The sequence below is a fragment of the Stegostoma tigrinum genome, chromosome 27 (assembly GCF_030684315.1).
Source record: "Stegostoma tigrinum isolate sSteTig4 chromosome 27, sSteTig4.hap1, whole genome shotgun sequence".
Classification (NCBI taxonomy): domain Eukaryota; kingdom Metazoa; phylum Chordata; class Chondrichthyes; order Orectolobiformes; family Stegostomatidae; genus Stegostoma; species Stegostoma tigrinum.
The window spans coordinates 8,896,465-8,912,787 of record NC_081380.1 but is presented as its reverse complement, the minus strand read 5'-3'; the positions used below and the strand labels follow the sequence as shown (position 1 = coordinate 8,912,787).

The following is a 16,323-nucleotide window of genomic DNA, read 5'->3' as shown; positions in this document are numbered from 1 at the left end:
GTAAAGCAGTGAGAGGAACCTTTAGCTGTTCTTCTCGGAATGGAGCTCCTTCTCACTCTGTGGTTAACCAAAAACAGCAGGGCTAGTCAGTACAAACCCTCCATGTACAGTAAAACTTTTTAAAATTTTCAAATACTGAGATTTCAACTCCTTCTTATCAATTAAAAAATGACAGTCACACTACTGACTTCACTGCTCATGTTGTACGGAGACATAACAGGTGCTGATGGAAGTTCAACTTCTTCTTCATGTCACATACCATCTTAAATTGGAACTATATTCCTTTTCTTCACTTTAATAGTGTCAGAACACTGGAACTCTCTTCCTAACAACATGGTACTTACTTAAACAGGATTGCATCAGTTCAGTGATACAGCTCACCACAACCTCTGAAGGATAATTATGGGTGGGTAATAAATGCTGGCCTTGTTTTTTATGCTCACATTCCTAAATAGATTAGAAAATGACAAACTGCATCATTAATATCGTAGATGATAGAGGATGTATAGTAACATGCCTTGTCACGATAACTGTAGCAGGGGCTCTCTGTTAGAATTGCCGATGACAGCTATTCAATTTGAGTGGGAAAAGTGAAAGCTCCCAAATACTGAATGTTAAGTCAGAAGGCATGTGGTGCTACCAATGCGTAGGGAGTGAAGCGTATGCTTGAAATTTCATGAGACCTATCTTTATTATATTTTGAAGTGAAATTCATCTTTGAATAGAAAACTGTTAAGGCATTCTGAATTGGTTTTGATTTGGGGTTTTACTGTTACAGTAAAAAAATTTCAAATCTCAAATCTGGTCACTAGATCCCTTTCACTAAAGTTGCAAGGGATTCCTTTCCTTTCAGGTTATGATCAACATAGGGACCAGAACACTTACATATGGTCCATTTTTTTTCCATACAATACTGCACTTGTATCCAGGACAGGACTGTGGAATGTGAAGACAGGGGTAATTAGCTATTTTTTAAAAAAATGCTTCAACCCCCTTTTGAAGTGATACCCCTCCGCCTTTCTATGCTTGATGTAGTCAACAATAAATAGTACAAATGTATTCCTTAAGCAGGTGAAACACAGGCAGAAGATAATCTTCCTTCAGAAGAAAACAGGAAGACATCTGACCTGTGGACGTACTTTCCAAATACGCTATATTGCACAAGATTTGGTTTCCTAATAAATTTGAATTTGTTTCTTTTAAATTCTTTCATACATTGAGGAAATCACTGGCAAGTACAACTGTTACTCATCTCTAATTCCCCTTGAGAAATGCTGCTATCTTGGATCAGTGCCATCTACATGGTGCAGTATGTCAAAGGAAGGAACAATGCAGCAAAGAAGGACCAGTAATTTAGTTTCACGACAGATGGGGTGTGTACACAGGAATTGCAAGGGTGTTGTTCTCATTCTTCTGCTGCCCTTGTCCTTTTAGGCGGTAGAAGTCACGGATTTAGAAACAGTAAAAGTGACTTGCTGCAGTTGTGCCTTGCTGTTGCTGCGCATTGACGATGGAAGGTGTGCCGATCAAGCAGGATGCTGTCTTGAAGACCTTATAGTTTCTTGAGTATACTGGAGCAGCACTCATCCAGGCAAATAGGAAATGCATGGGACAATTTGGGAGAGTCAGGTAGTGAGTTATTCACTGTAGAATTCCCAGCCTCTCACCTGCTTTTCTAACCACAGTCTTTATGACTGATTCAGTTGAGTTTCTTGCCAATGGTAACTAACAAGATGCTGATATGGGGTATTCAGCAACAGTAATACCATTAAACATCAAAGAGAAACAGTTAGTTTCTCTCTTGGAGATAGTCACTGCCTCACATTTACACGGCACAAATGTTGCAGCTTGCCCTCATTAGTTGGCTGAATATCATCCAGGTCTGACTGCATTTGGCCACAGACCTCTTCAATGTCTTAAGAATTCTGATTGCACTGAACACTATGTAGTCATTATGAAGAGCCTCACTTCTGATCTTGAGATGGAGGGAAGGCCATTAATAAAACAGCTGATCATGGTTGGGCTCAAGATACCACTACAGGCGTTCCTCAGGATTAAGTCCTGATACAGAGGTGACTGCCCTACAAAAATAAAAACACAACTACCTTCTTTTGTGCTAGTTATGACTCCAACCGGTGGAGAGCTTTCCCCAATTCTCATGTGAAATTTTGCTAGGGTACTTTGGTACCACATTTAATAAAATGATGGTTTGATATCAAGGGTAGTTAATCTTAGTCACCACTAGAATTAAGCTCTTTTGGCCAATTTTGAATCAAGAGTCTAATGAAATCAGGAATCAAGTGGCCCTGGTAGAATGTAATTGAGCATTTCTGAGCAGGTTCTTGCTGTACATGTGCTGTTCAATACTATTACCGACAACCCCTTCCATCATATTGCTGATGACCAAGACTAGACTGATGAGGCAGTAGTTGGCAGAGTTGGGTTTGTCCTGCTTTTTAGGGATGGAATGCACCTGGGAAATTTTCCTACATTGCCAGGTCAATGCCAGAGTTGTAGCCGTACTGGAACAGCTTTGTCAAGGCCACAACAAGTTCTATAACACGGGGTCTTCAACGGCATTATTGTATTCAACTAAGAGAGTCCATTCTGCAGTTAAAGTAAACGCTTTTAAGAAATATAGTCATTTGGCTCATAGTCTAAAACAAAGGTGATTATTTGATGTTGTATTTAACTCATTTTGTTGCAGTTTGTCTAACAGGAGCAGATAGATTGGAGATATTTGTAGGTACACATTAAGAAAATTAAGAGTGCATAAAATTTGCCAAACTACCATTTCCTAAGGGTATCATCTATTGTTCACTCATTTTTCACCATCTTATAGCCAGTGAGCAGCTTAAAGGCAAAGGATACACTGTACAGGGTTCCCCAACTTACAAATGCTTATACTTATAAACAAGATTTAATAGTACCATTAATTTTAAGGATTTTATATGCAAATGTTCGCTTACACCTATAAATAGGTATCTTATATTTCACTGTATTGTGTTCTGACTTATGCACAAATGAACTAATGAATGTATTGAGGAATGGATCCCGCTTGGAACCTGGGTACTGCTGTATGTGACTAATTGATACATTATAAACTTCATTCAAGGCAATCACCCTTTGGAATGCGAGGCATCACTCCATGTCATACAGCATTGTGGAATGATGAAATAAATTCCTTAACCTATTGCCGATTCATGATGTTCATGGAGAAATTGCTGTTATAGTTAACTTTGCAAAAATGCATGGGGCTCAGTTCATCCTCAGAATCAAAATTACACACCTAATAAATTCTACATGCCTAAGACATGGCGAAGGCTTCAGTGTTTCTGGTGGTTATAATGTCACACTATGATCCAAGAATACCTTCCCTGACCGTCCATCCTGACAAACTGATTACTGCTATAGCGAATCCTGTAATAAGGGAAGTTGGGCATCAAGTGTATCACATGGCTAAATGGGAGCCCTGCAACTGTATAAGTTAATTGGACAAATGTTACAGAGTTATATAAGTGTTTATACATCTCAAATCACAACAGATTTCAAATTTTGTTACAGTCCATTTAGATGGCAACAGTCTCTTGAGCAATATGGACTGAATTCCCCTCTATATCAGTGACTTGCAACGTCCTACAAGTACTTCAATTTGAATCATGAAGTGCTACAATATTAAGATATTTACATTGGCACTGCAAAAAGCATGAAGAGTGTGACCCTTCCCCACCCCTTTTCCCCAGGGATACTTAGGTTGCATCATCAGGCTCTGACTCAGGATTCAGGCTTCAATTAACCCTAACTCCAGTGACTATGAAAAGTGAAACCACTTCAAATTGACTTGATAGTCGTAAATAAATGCCCACTTTCACAATTCTAATCTTCTCATCAAATACGTCTTCAGTTAGCTATAAACTAGCTCCAAGCCAAATGTATTCTCTTCAAATTGGACTAATTCAAAGCAAAATCTTTAAACACAATCCTGAAGCAGTCTATCCAAACACATTACAGCAAAACTAATCTAGGCAACATAATTCAGGAGCTAGCTGAAATACTCCCCCCACTTGCCTGAATGGATACAGCTCTAACAACATGCAGGAAGTTGAACACCATCCAGGCCAAAGGAGCCTACTTGACTGGCACCATACCTTCAATTGTGCACTCCCACCAGTGATGCATCGTGACAGCTGTAAGAAGCATTGAAGAAATACAAGATAATAAAATGTGAGGCTGGATGAACACAGCAGGCCCAGCAGCATCTCAGGAGCACAAAAGCTGACGTTTCGGGCCTAGACCCTTCATCAGAGAGGGGGATGGGGTGAGGGTTCTGGAATAAATAGGGAGAGAGGGGGAGGCAGACCGAAGATGGAGAGAAAAGAAGATAGGTGGAGAGAGTATAGGTGGGGAGGTAGGGAGGGGATAGGTCAGCCCAGGGAAGACGGACAGGTCAAGGAGGTGGGATGAGGTTAGTAGGTAGATGGGGGTGCAGCTTGAGGTGGGAGGAAGGGATGGGTGAGAGGAAGAACAGGTTAGGGAGGCAGAGACAGGTTGGACTGGTTTTGGGATGCAGTGGGTGGGGGGGGGGGGAAGAGCTGGGCTGGTTGTGTGGTGCAGTGGGGGGAGGGGACGAACTGGGCTGGTTTAGGGATGCAGTTGGGGAAGGGGAGATTTTGAAACTGGTGAAGCCCATCGTCTCAGCCTGCTCCTGCCCCACCGAACTCATCTCCACCTATCTGGACTCCATTTTCTCCCCTTTGGTCCAGGAACTCCCCACCTACGTCTGTGACACCACCCACGCCCTCCACCTCCTCCAGGACTTCCAATTCTCTGGCCCCCAACACCTCATCTTCACCATGGACGTCCAGTCCCTATACACCTGCATTCCGCAAACCATTTCCACTCCCCCTCCCATTCTTTAGATGACATGTCCATCATGGGCCTCCTGCAGTGCCACAATGATGCCACCCGTAGCTTGCAGGAACAGCAACTCATATTCCGCCTGGGAACCCTGCAGCCATATGGTATCAATGTGGACTTCACCAGTTTCAAAATATCCCCTTCCCCAACTGCATCCCTAAACCAGCCCAGTTCGTCCCCTCCCCCCACTGCACCACACAACCAGCCCAGCTCTTCCCTTCCACCCACTGCATCCCAAAACCAGTCCAACCTGTCTCTGCCTCCCTAACCTGTTCTTCCTCTCACCCATCCCTTCCTCCCACCCCAAGCCGCACCCCCATCTACCTACTAACCTCATCCCACCTCCTTGACCTGTCCGTCTTCCCTGGAATGACCTATCCCCTCCCTACCTATACTCTCTCCACCTATCTTCTTTTCTCTCCATCTTCGGTCCGCCTCCCCCTCTCTCCCTATTTATTCCAGAACCCTCACCCAATCCCCCTCTCTGATGAAGGGTCTAGGCCCGAAATGTCAGCTTTTGTGCTCCTGAGATGTGCTCGGCCTGCTGTGTTCATCGAGCATCACATTTTATTATCTTGGATTCTCCAGCATCTGCAGTTCCCATTATCATTGAAGAAATACACCAAGGTTCCTCAGACCACCTACTAAATCCATAACCTCTTGTCTAGGATGATGCGGGCAGCAGATCAGGAGGGAATACTGTTGTGTGTCCACTCCCCTCCAAGCCACACACTACCCTAATTTAGAACTGTATTCAATGTTCCCGCACTGTCATTTGGCCAAAATCCAAGTACAACACTGAACACCAGAAGGAGGAGGAATTCAGGCCCTCAAGCTTGGTCCTCCATTTAATATAATCATGGCTGATCTTATTGTAGCCTCAACTCCACTTTCCTGCCTACTCTCCATCACACTTCAACCTATTACCTCCTTAAATTTATTCAATGTCCCAGCATCAGCCGCATATTGAGGTAATGGTTAAATCCACAGACTCATGACCCTTTGAGAGAAGTAATTCCTACTCGTACAAGTTTTCGATCTGCTACCCATTATCCTAAAACTATGAGTTCTACCCACGTGAACTGCAGTAGTTCCTGGGAATCTTCAGCATAGTATTTCTATGTTATAATTTTAAATGGAATGCCTACTGTAGGGAATGTTCTTAAATTGGCAAATTTAAATTAAGTTAGTACATAATTAAACTGTTCCACATTCCTGACTTGCAGTATTACATTTTTAACAAGGATGTTAATACAATCAGCCTTGTTCTAGAGATATCTGTACAAGCACAAGATATCTTCTCAGATTTCACAAATACATGAGCCAGGCTTACTCTGTAATTTGTTTATTAGCCAACTGAGTTGCTTTTTGGATATGTTTGTCCAGCTAAGGTTCAGTATGATGGGCTGTCTCCTGATGATCCCACTCAGCATAGTTGGAGTGATTGATTTGCAGCCACTCAGGTTAATTGTAGTCCACAACCGCTTGTCACAGCACCTGTAACCATTGAGAAAGAAACAAAATATAACTAGTGAAACCATGCAGTGGATACTGGGAAATTCAAAATAAAAACAAGCATTTTGATATTTAATACTAAGCACGTTCACAAGCACTCAAATTGCAGCCTTAAGAATGTAAATTAATTTAAGAGTACCAGGTTGTTCACTGTGTAATAAAATGAGTTAGCAGGTACACAAAATATGACTAGGTTTTGTGCACAGAGTGTCCAAGTTTATACATGATTTGTAGTTGCATACTGACTTTCTCATAGCAATGTGTACACAATAGCTATTTAAATTAATTCGTGACGGTTAGGACCACCTGGAATAAGTACCAAAAGGTGCCACATTGGAAGGGTGTTCTGTAAAAAAAGTTTATACGTAATATCACAATTCTGTCCCTCCCTGCCCCAAGACCACTCCTTAGTCCAAAAAAATTCAGTAAGTCTAACATCTTTAAGCTTAAAGATGTAATACACAGCAATACACAAGAAACACTATATTATTGTACACAGGCATTCATGACAGTAAATGTTAAAGTGCCAAAACTCAGATTTTACAAATCAAAGTAGATATGATTCAGAGAATTTGATGTCCTCACCCCTTGTACATTTAGCTAAGCCACCATTTGTTGCCCATCTCCGAGTGCCCAAAAGAACTGCCTTTTTGGGGTGCAGGGACACCCATGGTGCTGTTATGGAGTTCCAGGATTTTGACCCAGCAAATAAAGGAATGGCAATATAGCTTTAAGTCATGATGGTAAGCAACTAGGAGGGTGGAGTGATGTTCCTATATTTGTTGTCCTTGTTCTTCTGTGGGACAGGTGGCTTGGAAAGTGCTGGCAAAAATCAGCCTTGAGTTGCAGTAGTACATCTTGTAAATGGTACACTTCAGCTGACCAGCTAGGTCAGTAATGGTAATAAAATGTGAGGCTGGATGAACACAGCAGGCCAAGCAGCATCTCAGGAGCACAAAAGCTGACGTTTCGGGCCTAGACCCATCATCAGAGAGGGGGATGGGGAGAGGGAACTGGAATAAATAGGGAGAGAGGGGGAGGCGGACCGAAGGTGGAGAGTAAAGAAGATAGGTGGAGAGGAGAGTATAGGTGGGGAGGTAGGGAGGGGATAGGTCGGTCCAGGGAAGACGGACAGGTCAAGGAGGTGGGATGAGGTTAGTAGGTAGCTGGGGGTGCAGCTTGGGGTGGGAGGAAGGATGGGTGAGAGGAAGAACCGGTTAGGGAGGCAGAGACAGGTTGGACTGGTTTTGGGATGCAGTGGGTGGGGGGAAGAGCTGGGCTGGTTGTGTGGTGCAGTGGGGGGAGGGGACGAACTGGGCTGGTTTAGGGATGCAGTAGGGGAAGGGGAGATTTTGAAACTGGTGAAGTCCACATTGATACCATATGGCTGCAGGGTTCCCAGGCGGGATATGAGTTGCTGTTCCTGCAACCTTCGGGTGGCATCATTGTGGCACTGCAGGAGGCCCATGATGGACATGTCATCTAGAGAATGGGAGGGGGAGTGGAAATGGTTTGCGACTGGGAGGTGCAGTTGTTTGTTGCGAACTGAGCGGAGGTGTTCTGCAAAGCGGTCCCCAAGCCTCCGCTTGGTTTCCCCAATGTAGAGGAAGCCGCACCGGGTACAGTGGATGCAGTATACCACATTGGCAGATGTGCAGGTGAACCTCTGCTTAATGTGGAATGTCATCTTGGGGCCTGGGATGGGGGTGAGGGAGGCGGTGTGGGGACAAGTGTAGCATTTCCTGCGGTTGCAGGGGAAGGTGCCGGGTGTGGTGGGGTTGGAGGGCAGTGTGGATCGAACAAGGGAGTCACGGAGAGAGTGGTCTCTCCGGAAAGCTGACACCTTCCAGTCGCAAACCATTTCCACTCCCCCTCCCATTCTCTAGATGACATGTCCATCATGGGCCTCCTGCAGTGCCACAATGATGCCACCCGAAGGTTGCAGGAACAGCAACTCATATTCCGCCTGGGAACCCTGCAGCCATATGGTATCAATGTGGACTTCACCAGTTTCAAAATCTCCCCTTCCCCTACTGCATCCCTAAACCAGCCCAGTTCGTCCCCTCCCCCCACTGCATCACACAACCAGCCCAGCTCTTCCCCCCCCCCCACCCACTGCATCCCAAAACCAGTCCAACCTGTCTCTGCCTCCCTAACCGGTTCTTCCTCTCACCCATCCCTTCCTCCCACCCCAAGCCGCACCCCCAGCTACCTACTAACCTCATCCCACCTCCTTGACCTGTCAGTCTTCCCTGGACCGACCTATCCCCTCCCTACCTCCCCACCTACACTCTCTCCACCTATCTTCTTTACTCTCCATCTTCGGTCCGCCTCCCCCTCTCCCCCTATTTATTCCAGTTCCCTCTCCCCATCCCCCTCTCTGATGAAGGGTCTAGGCCCGAAACGTCAGCTTTTGTGCTCCTGAGATGCTGCTTGGCCTGCTGTGTTCATCCAGCCTCACATTTTATTATCTTGGAATTCTCCAGCGTCTGCAGTTCCCATTATCTCAGGTCAGTAATGGTGATGTCTAGCCACTCATGGGTGATGGACATTGAGGTCCTCCATCCGCAGCACAATCTGTTTTATGCCACCTTCAGGGCTTCTTCAAAGTGGTGCTCAACACAATGAAGTACTGATTGACCAGGTGGTTTTCTTATCTTGAAGCCTCATGAGTTCAGGAGTCAATTTCAAGGATTCCGATACAACTCCCTCCTGACCAGACCATTGTGTTGCCACCTCTGCCTGGTCTGAACTGCTACTGGGACGTGACATACTTAGGGAGGGTTATTAGTGCTATTTGGGATACACAGTCACACTCACCTGAATCATAACTTACAGACAGTGTAACTTGATTAATCAATGAGACAACATTCCCAATTTTGGCTCTAGCCATAGTTTTGCAGGGTTGACAAGGCTGATTTTGCCAATGTCATTTCCAGTGCCTAGGTCAAGACCAGGTGATATGACCTGTTTCATTCTTTGTGACACTTTGTGGTTTGATACAAAGAGTACCTTGGTATAACACTTCAGAGAACAGTGAAGAGTGACAGTCAAGCACATTGCTGTGGGTTTGGAGTCATACGTAGGCCAGATCAGGCAAGAATGGCATATTTCTATCCCTAACAAAAAAAAGCTTGGTAAACAAGTTTATTTTAAATATATATGGTGTAGCTTGTGGATGACAAAAATAGTTGTGAAGGCAAATGGCAAGGATGGTACAGAATGTGCAGAGGGATGCAGACAGGTTATGTAAGTGGGCAAAGACTTGGCAGATAGAAACCTTGTGAGCTTCCTTTCACAGGAAGTGTAGAGGAGCTGAATATTATTTAAATGCCTTGACTCCATAAAGCTGCTTATGGAATCCTCATACATAAAATTGCAAAAAGCTGGTATCCAAATTCAGCCGGTAGAAGGACAAGGCCTACATTCCATTTGCCTTGTTCCAAACATAGCACAGTACTGCTACACACAGCACTAGTCAGATCACAGTGAAATCTATGAACAATTTTGGGCCCCTTTTAAAAGGAAAGATACACTGGCATTTGAGAGTCTACAGAAGGTTCACTAGGTTGATTCCAGATATAAAAGGGACTGTTAAGAGGAGAGATTGTGTAAGTTTGGCCTGAACTCATTGGAGTTTAGAAGATTGAGAGGCAACCTTATTGAAAATACAAGATTCTTATGGCAGATGCAAAGAGATTGTTTTCTCTTGTGAGAGAGTCTAGAGCCAAAAGGGAATAATGTCAGAAAAAAGGGTTGCATGTTTAAGACACAGATGAGAAGTAAATTTCTTCCATCAGAAGCTAACAAATCTGTGGAATTCTTTACGACCTAGGGCTGTTGTATCTGGGTTGTTAAAAATCTCTCTCTTTGCATATATTTAATCAGTAAGGGAATGAAAGGTTATAGGGAAAAGATAGGAAAGTGGAGTTGAATGTTATCAGCTCCAACATCTTATATTCTCATGATCTAATTGACAATTGTTTCATAGTCAGACTGAGGGCCTGATCACTCACTAGTGGCCTGGAATCAATATACTAGCAGCAGTTAGCACCTCATTGATAGCACTGTATTCAACTGAGCCCCTGATTGGCTGGTGTCTTGATCCTGGGAAAGGCCCATTGTTATCAGAGATAATGGGAACTGCAGATGCTGGAGAATCCAAGATAACAAAGTGTGAAGCTGGATGAACACAGCAGGCCAAGCAGCATCTCAGGAGCACAATGAAGGAGGGTCTAGGCCCGAAACATCAGCTTTTGTGCTCCTGAGGTGCTGCTTGGCCTGCTGTGTTCATCCAGCTTCACACTTTGTTATCAAAGGCCCATTGTTGTCTAGCTAATACAACAGGCCTTCTCCAGAAGGGGCGACACAAGGCTCTCACTGACTCTCCAGCCAGACATCAAAATTTCTGTCAACTCCATTAAGTATCACCTGGATGCTTCATCATCATAATCTGCAAATTTTTAAGATAATGCTAAGTCCTGAGCATTAATTCACATGCCTTACATTTTCATTTTAAATTCTTTCATGGAATATGGGTGTTTTCTATTCACAATGACCTTTAAGAGATGTGGTGAGCTGTCTTCCTGAACCACTGCATTCCATCAGATGCAATCTGCTTTTAAGAACTGAGTTTAATTGTTTGCATAAATTACAGACTTAAAATTTTAAATTGTTATTAAACTACACATTTCATCTGTATACCAAGCAATGAAAAAAAACGTCAGATGTACTGTAGAGCTACCTAAATAGGAGTTATGCAGTTGAGCTGCATCGGTAAATTTCTCTTCCACTTGTGTTGTTTATCTCCTGAATAACCAGTATTATACTAGAAAGCACCAGCTGTGCTTTATCATGCATCTTCAGTTTTGTAATTCTGCAAAACACAGAAATTACAATCCTCTTGGCTGCTGAAGACAGTAGCTGGTGTTTCTACCTTGAATCTCACTAGATTAAGATAAAGTTGGAGGCATTTTGGCATCTAAGAGTGTGTAGGGGAGTATCCTGACTAGGCTACACCTGAGAGGTACAGGTTCAGGACAGGGTTGGTGTAACCAATAGACTAAGGAGAACCCAGATAAAATGAGAAATGTGTAATTGAGTCAATGAAGTACTGACTATTCAACAGCTATAACATGAGGACAAGAATAAAGATTGTCAGCTGGTGTGCCAGAATTCAGATTATGGTATCTTATAACAGGAGGATAAAAAGGTGGGTGGCTTTTGGAGAGGATGTAATAATAATTGCAGCGGGGGATATTATATTTTGTAAAAGGATCAAAATCCTACATGACATGTTGTCCAACTCATGCCAGATTGGAGGTTAGGTGGATCAAATGGATAGATTTGGATAGATCATAGCAGGAAACATGGAAATTAAGGGAAGAGTAGGAATACAACTAAGATTGTATTTCCTGAAATTTAGGCTATTACGGGTGTTTATTGAAGTCCAAGCTATTTAGAATAACTGATAGTTCTAGATTGCCCAGCCTACTCTAAGGGAAATAGTGCGAGAATGGGGGCCATTTAAGAGCTATGTTTAGGAATACTGTTCTTTAACACAAAAATAGTGGAAGAAGTTTGCAAATGTCTCTTAAATGATAGTGATACTAGCTCATCTGTTATTTAAGATATAAAATTGGTTATTAACCAGAAGTATTAACGGAATTTGGGCTATGAAGTCAAACCAAAGATCAGCATGATCTCATTGCAATACCAGGAGATAATGGCCCATTTCCTGTCTATGTTCCGATATGGTTTCGACCTCAATTAAATGGGCCTTTAACAGAACATAACACAAAAGCATTGAATGTCCATCTATTACCAACAATAAATGTACTATGGAAATTCTTCAGAAGCAAGGAAATGAAAGAAATGTGAAATTCACCAGCAGGTGTCAGCATAACAACATATTCCACCAAATGTGGACACTTGCTCAGGACAACACACTATGTTTGCTACATAAAATCTTTAACCAGTCATAATTAGTATTTACACTTTACAAAAATCTTAGCAAAACAAAATACAACTCTGAAAAGCCTTTCAAATGTAAAATGATCTACTATGGCATTGACCCAGTGTTAACTGTAATGTGAAAGACACCCTGTTTCAGAAACCTGATGCCTTGCTTTACATGCAAATAGCTGGCCATATTAACAAAATGCGGAAATCCACCATGTGAAAATCAGGACATTTTAAGAGTATATCAAAAAATATTTGAAATTTCTACTTAATTACACAATAGCTGTTGATTTTAAATTTAATTGTGCGTTCAGCTTTTTGGGATATTTTCAGCTACTTTACATTTTTATTAGCAGCAACATTACAACACCTGTTTGTAGAAATGTTCTCAAAGAAAACATTTTCCTGTGAAGTTTTCTGTATTAATCATCCCAATTATCATCATTTGGAAGAATGGTTAACACGTGTTGACAATCCAACTATTTAATTAGGGTACGTTCATGGTGCAGTGGTAATATCTCCCCGTCCCTGGGCTGGAAGGCCCGGGTTCAGGTCCTACCGCTCCAGAAGTGTGTAATAAAGCCTCTGAACAGGTTGATTGGAAAACGAAGGTGTTTTTAAGACAGCCCTCGTGGTGCAGTGTTAGCGTCCTTATCCCTGGACTGGGAGGCCCAGGATTAAGACCCACCTGCTCCAGAGGTGTACCATAATGTCTCTGAACAGGTTGGTTAGAAAAATAGGTGAATAAGTTTAAAAAAATTAAATTCAAAGGGAAAAGGGACTTTTGTAGCATACTGGTAATATCCCTTCCTCCAAGTTGGGAGGCCTGAGTTCAAGTACTACTTGTTCCTGAATTGTGACATAACATTTCTGATAACAGTTTGATTAGAAAATCTTAAATTCGGAGGGAGGACTCTTGTGGCATGGTGGTAATGTCACTTATTCTCAGCCAGTAGGTCCAAGTTCAAATCCCACCTGCTTCAAATGTGCATAACAACATCTCTAAACAGTTTGAAAGAAATTTAAATTATTAGTCTCACCGCTATTTGCTGCACTATACCCATGGGAACATAGGCAGGGTCCCATGTCTCTACTAACATGCTGTGGGAAGTGTGCTGAAGACAGAATCAGTGAGCTCAGCTCTCAATATAGTTGAGACTGCGAATGCAATATCAGATTTCCAGATCAAATCCAGAACCAGGCCACTTAAATTAAAATAGATATATAAACAACCTCTCTGACTACAGATCTCACTGGGTGGCACGGTGGCTCAGTGGTTAGCACCGGTGCCTGGCAGCACCAGGGACCCGGGTTTGATTCTCCTGTACCTGCGTGGGTTTCCACTGGATGCTCCAATTTCCTCCCACAGTTCAAAGATGTGCTGGTTAGGTGGACTGGCCATACTAAATTTCCCATAGAGTTCAGAGATGTGTAGACTAGGTGGGTTATAGGGGAAAGGAGTAGGGGTAGGAATAGGTCTGAGTGGGAAAGTCTGACGGTAGGTGTGGACTTGTTGGGCTGTAGGGCCTGTTTCCACATTGGAGGTATTGTGTTCTATCTGGAGAATTAACCAATGACAGCAAATATCAAAGGAATGTCTTATATTATTTTAATTTGGGGATGCGGGTGGATGTGAAAAGAAGGGAAACAGACTGGATGAAATTAGGAGTTGGATAAAGCCAGTTAAGAGGTGCTCTTACTTCCTTTGAGTCACCCAAGAATCTGTCCTGTGCCCATCCTATTTCTCAACTACAAGATGTCCAGTGTCATCATCCAGGATGAAGTCAGGTTCCATGCAGGTAGTGGTATACCCAACTTAACTGTATCACCATCTATCGTCATCTCCTCCTCCTCTTCACTGGCCCCCACCCAACTAGAATTACCTCTGATTTGTCACACTTCTTCTTTGACCTCCAATACTGGATCAACAGAAATTTCCTTCAACTCAATAATGAGAAAATTCAAGCCATTGAATTCAGTTTCCACGAGAAACTCCATGAGCCACCAACTTAATCCCTCTCCATAGTCACTGTCAGAGACTGAATTTATACTCTGTGCCAATGTTACCCTGAGCGAAACTTTCAAATATATTTCAGCTCCATCACTTCTAAAACAAAGTCAATTTTTTGCCTCGCCTGAGCTTAAATACTGCTGAAATCCTCATTTGATGCCCTGGTCATCTCTCACATTGACCATCCCAATGGTTTATGGGCCAGCCTCTCATCTTCGTTCTCCCCTCCATAAAATAGAGCTAATTTAAAACTCTACAGTCCATATCCTAACTTACTCAATTGTGTTCATCAAGCATGGTTGTGCTTGCTAACCTATGTTTGATATTGTTGGAGTTGGAACCAAATGAAAAAAGCTTAAGTCTAGTTTTCAAATTCCTCCATCCTACTTGTCTCCATATATCTCTAATTCCCCCACGACTCTCAATAGCTATGTACTCTTCCAATCTGAGCCATTTTTACATCTGTAATCTTAATCAATCTACTAGGGCTTATGGCAGAGTGATAGATGTTGTACATACTATTAATGTTACAGCTACTTGGCCATTGGATATGAATACATGCCAGTAAAGATTTTATCTAAAACAACAAACACAAGATGCCTGGGTTCAAGTCCCACATGCTCCAAAGGTGTATACTAACAGTGACATTGCCTTTACTTGCTTCAGCTCCAAACTCAAATTCCTTTCCTAAACCACATCGCCACCCTTTCCTCCATTAAAGACAGACTTGCATTTATGTCTGAATTATATTTCTTTTTATTATGTTGGTGGAAGAATAATTACTGCCCTGGATACCAAGGAATAATTCCTGTATCATACTTCAAAATAGTGCCATGGGATCTTTTTATGTTCACTAAGCAGATAGACGAGGGCTTGTTCTAATGCCTTATCCGAAAGAGCAGCATTCCCTTAGTACTAGATTGGAGTTAAAACCTTGATTTTGTGCTCAAACTCTGGGAATTGGACTCGAATCCAGGCTACTGGGACTCAGAGGCCAGGTACTACTAACTACTCTCAATCTGACCTGGAATCAGAATATTGACATGAACCATAAACTTTGTTCCTCCCTCCACAGGTGCTGCCTGACTGGTGAAATATTTCCTACATTTTAATGCCAGGATGAAAGAATTGCCTTAAGTGGAGAGATTGAGGGAATTTCACCTATACAATTACACCTCATTTAACACTCCTAACATGACCCTAAAAAATGTACACTAAAGTTAGAGCATGCTGAACAAAATTACTTGCCTGTAAGGAAACATTGGCATTTCACAAAACCTTATTAGCTGCCTTAAATCTAACTGGCCCGAAAATCCCCTAATTTACCAACAAGTTACCTTTTAATAGCCATCTCTCCCAATCCATCATTGCCAGCAAGACCTGGGAGAGGGCTGACAAATGCTGAAAGAGTTGCAAAGTGAACGTTTATGTTAAAAGAAGTCCTGAGTGTGCTTCACATTAAAACATCAAATCTAACTGGCAACTCGTGGGAAAGCAGTTCTGGAATGTCCCTAATGTATGAACCATGTTAAAAAATGAAATGGTGCTATTAGAACATGCTTTAAAAGGGATATATCTGAACTCTGGAGTTTAGAAGAGTGAGAGGTGATCACATTGAAAATTTTTGACAGTATAGGTGTTGAGAGGCTGCTTTTCAGATTGGGATTCTGGAACTAGCATGCATAGTCTTAATAAAATCGATTGTTTAAAATGGAGATGAAAAGCTATTTCTTCACCTAAAGGGTTGTGAATCTTTTAAGCGTTTACTGCCCTGTGTGTAGAAGAATTCCAGTCTCCAAATCTATTCAATGCTGAACCTGACAAGATTTTTAAATTTTAGGGTACTCGAGGGATATGGGCATTGGACAGAAAAGATCAGGTCAAAAGATCAGTCATGATCGTTTGAATGGCAGAGAAGA

At 42.4% G+C, this 16,323-nt stretch overlaps 1 protein-coding gene across 2 annotated transcripts in view; it reads right to left on the bottom strand.

The window, feature by feature from the left end:
• Nucleotides 1–16,323, bottom strand: part of LOC125464407 (lysine-specific demethylase 2B-like) — a 153,048-nt gene that overhangs the window by 12,223 nt on the left and 124,502 nt on the right. For both annotated transcript variants that reach the window (XM_059655238.1, XM_059655239.1), the window contains exon 8: nucleotides 6,251–6,414. In XM_059655238.1, coding sequence (XP_059511221.1) covers nucleotides 6,251–6,414 — 164 coding nt within the window. The remainder of the gene's footprint in view (nucleotides 1–6,250; nucleotides 6,415–16,323) is intronic.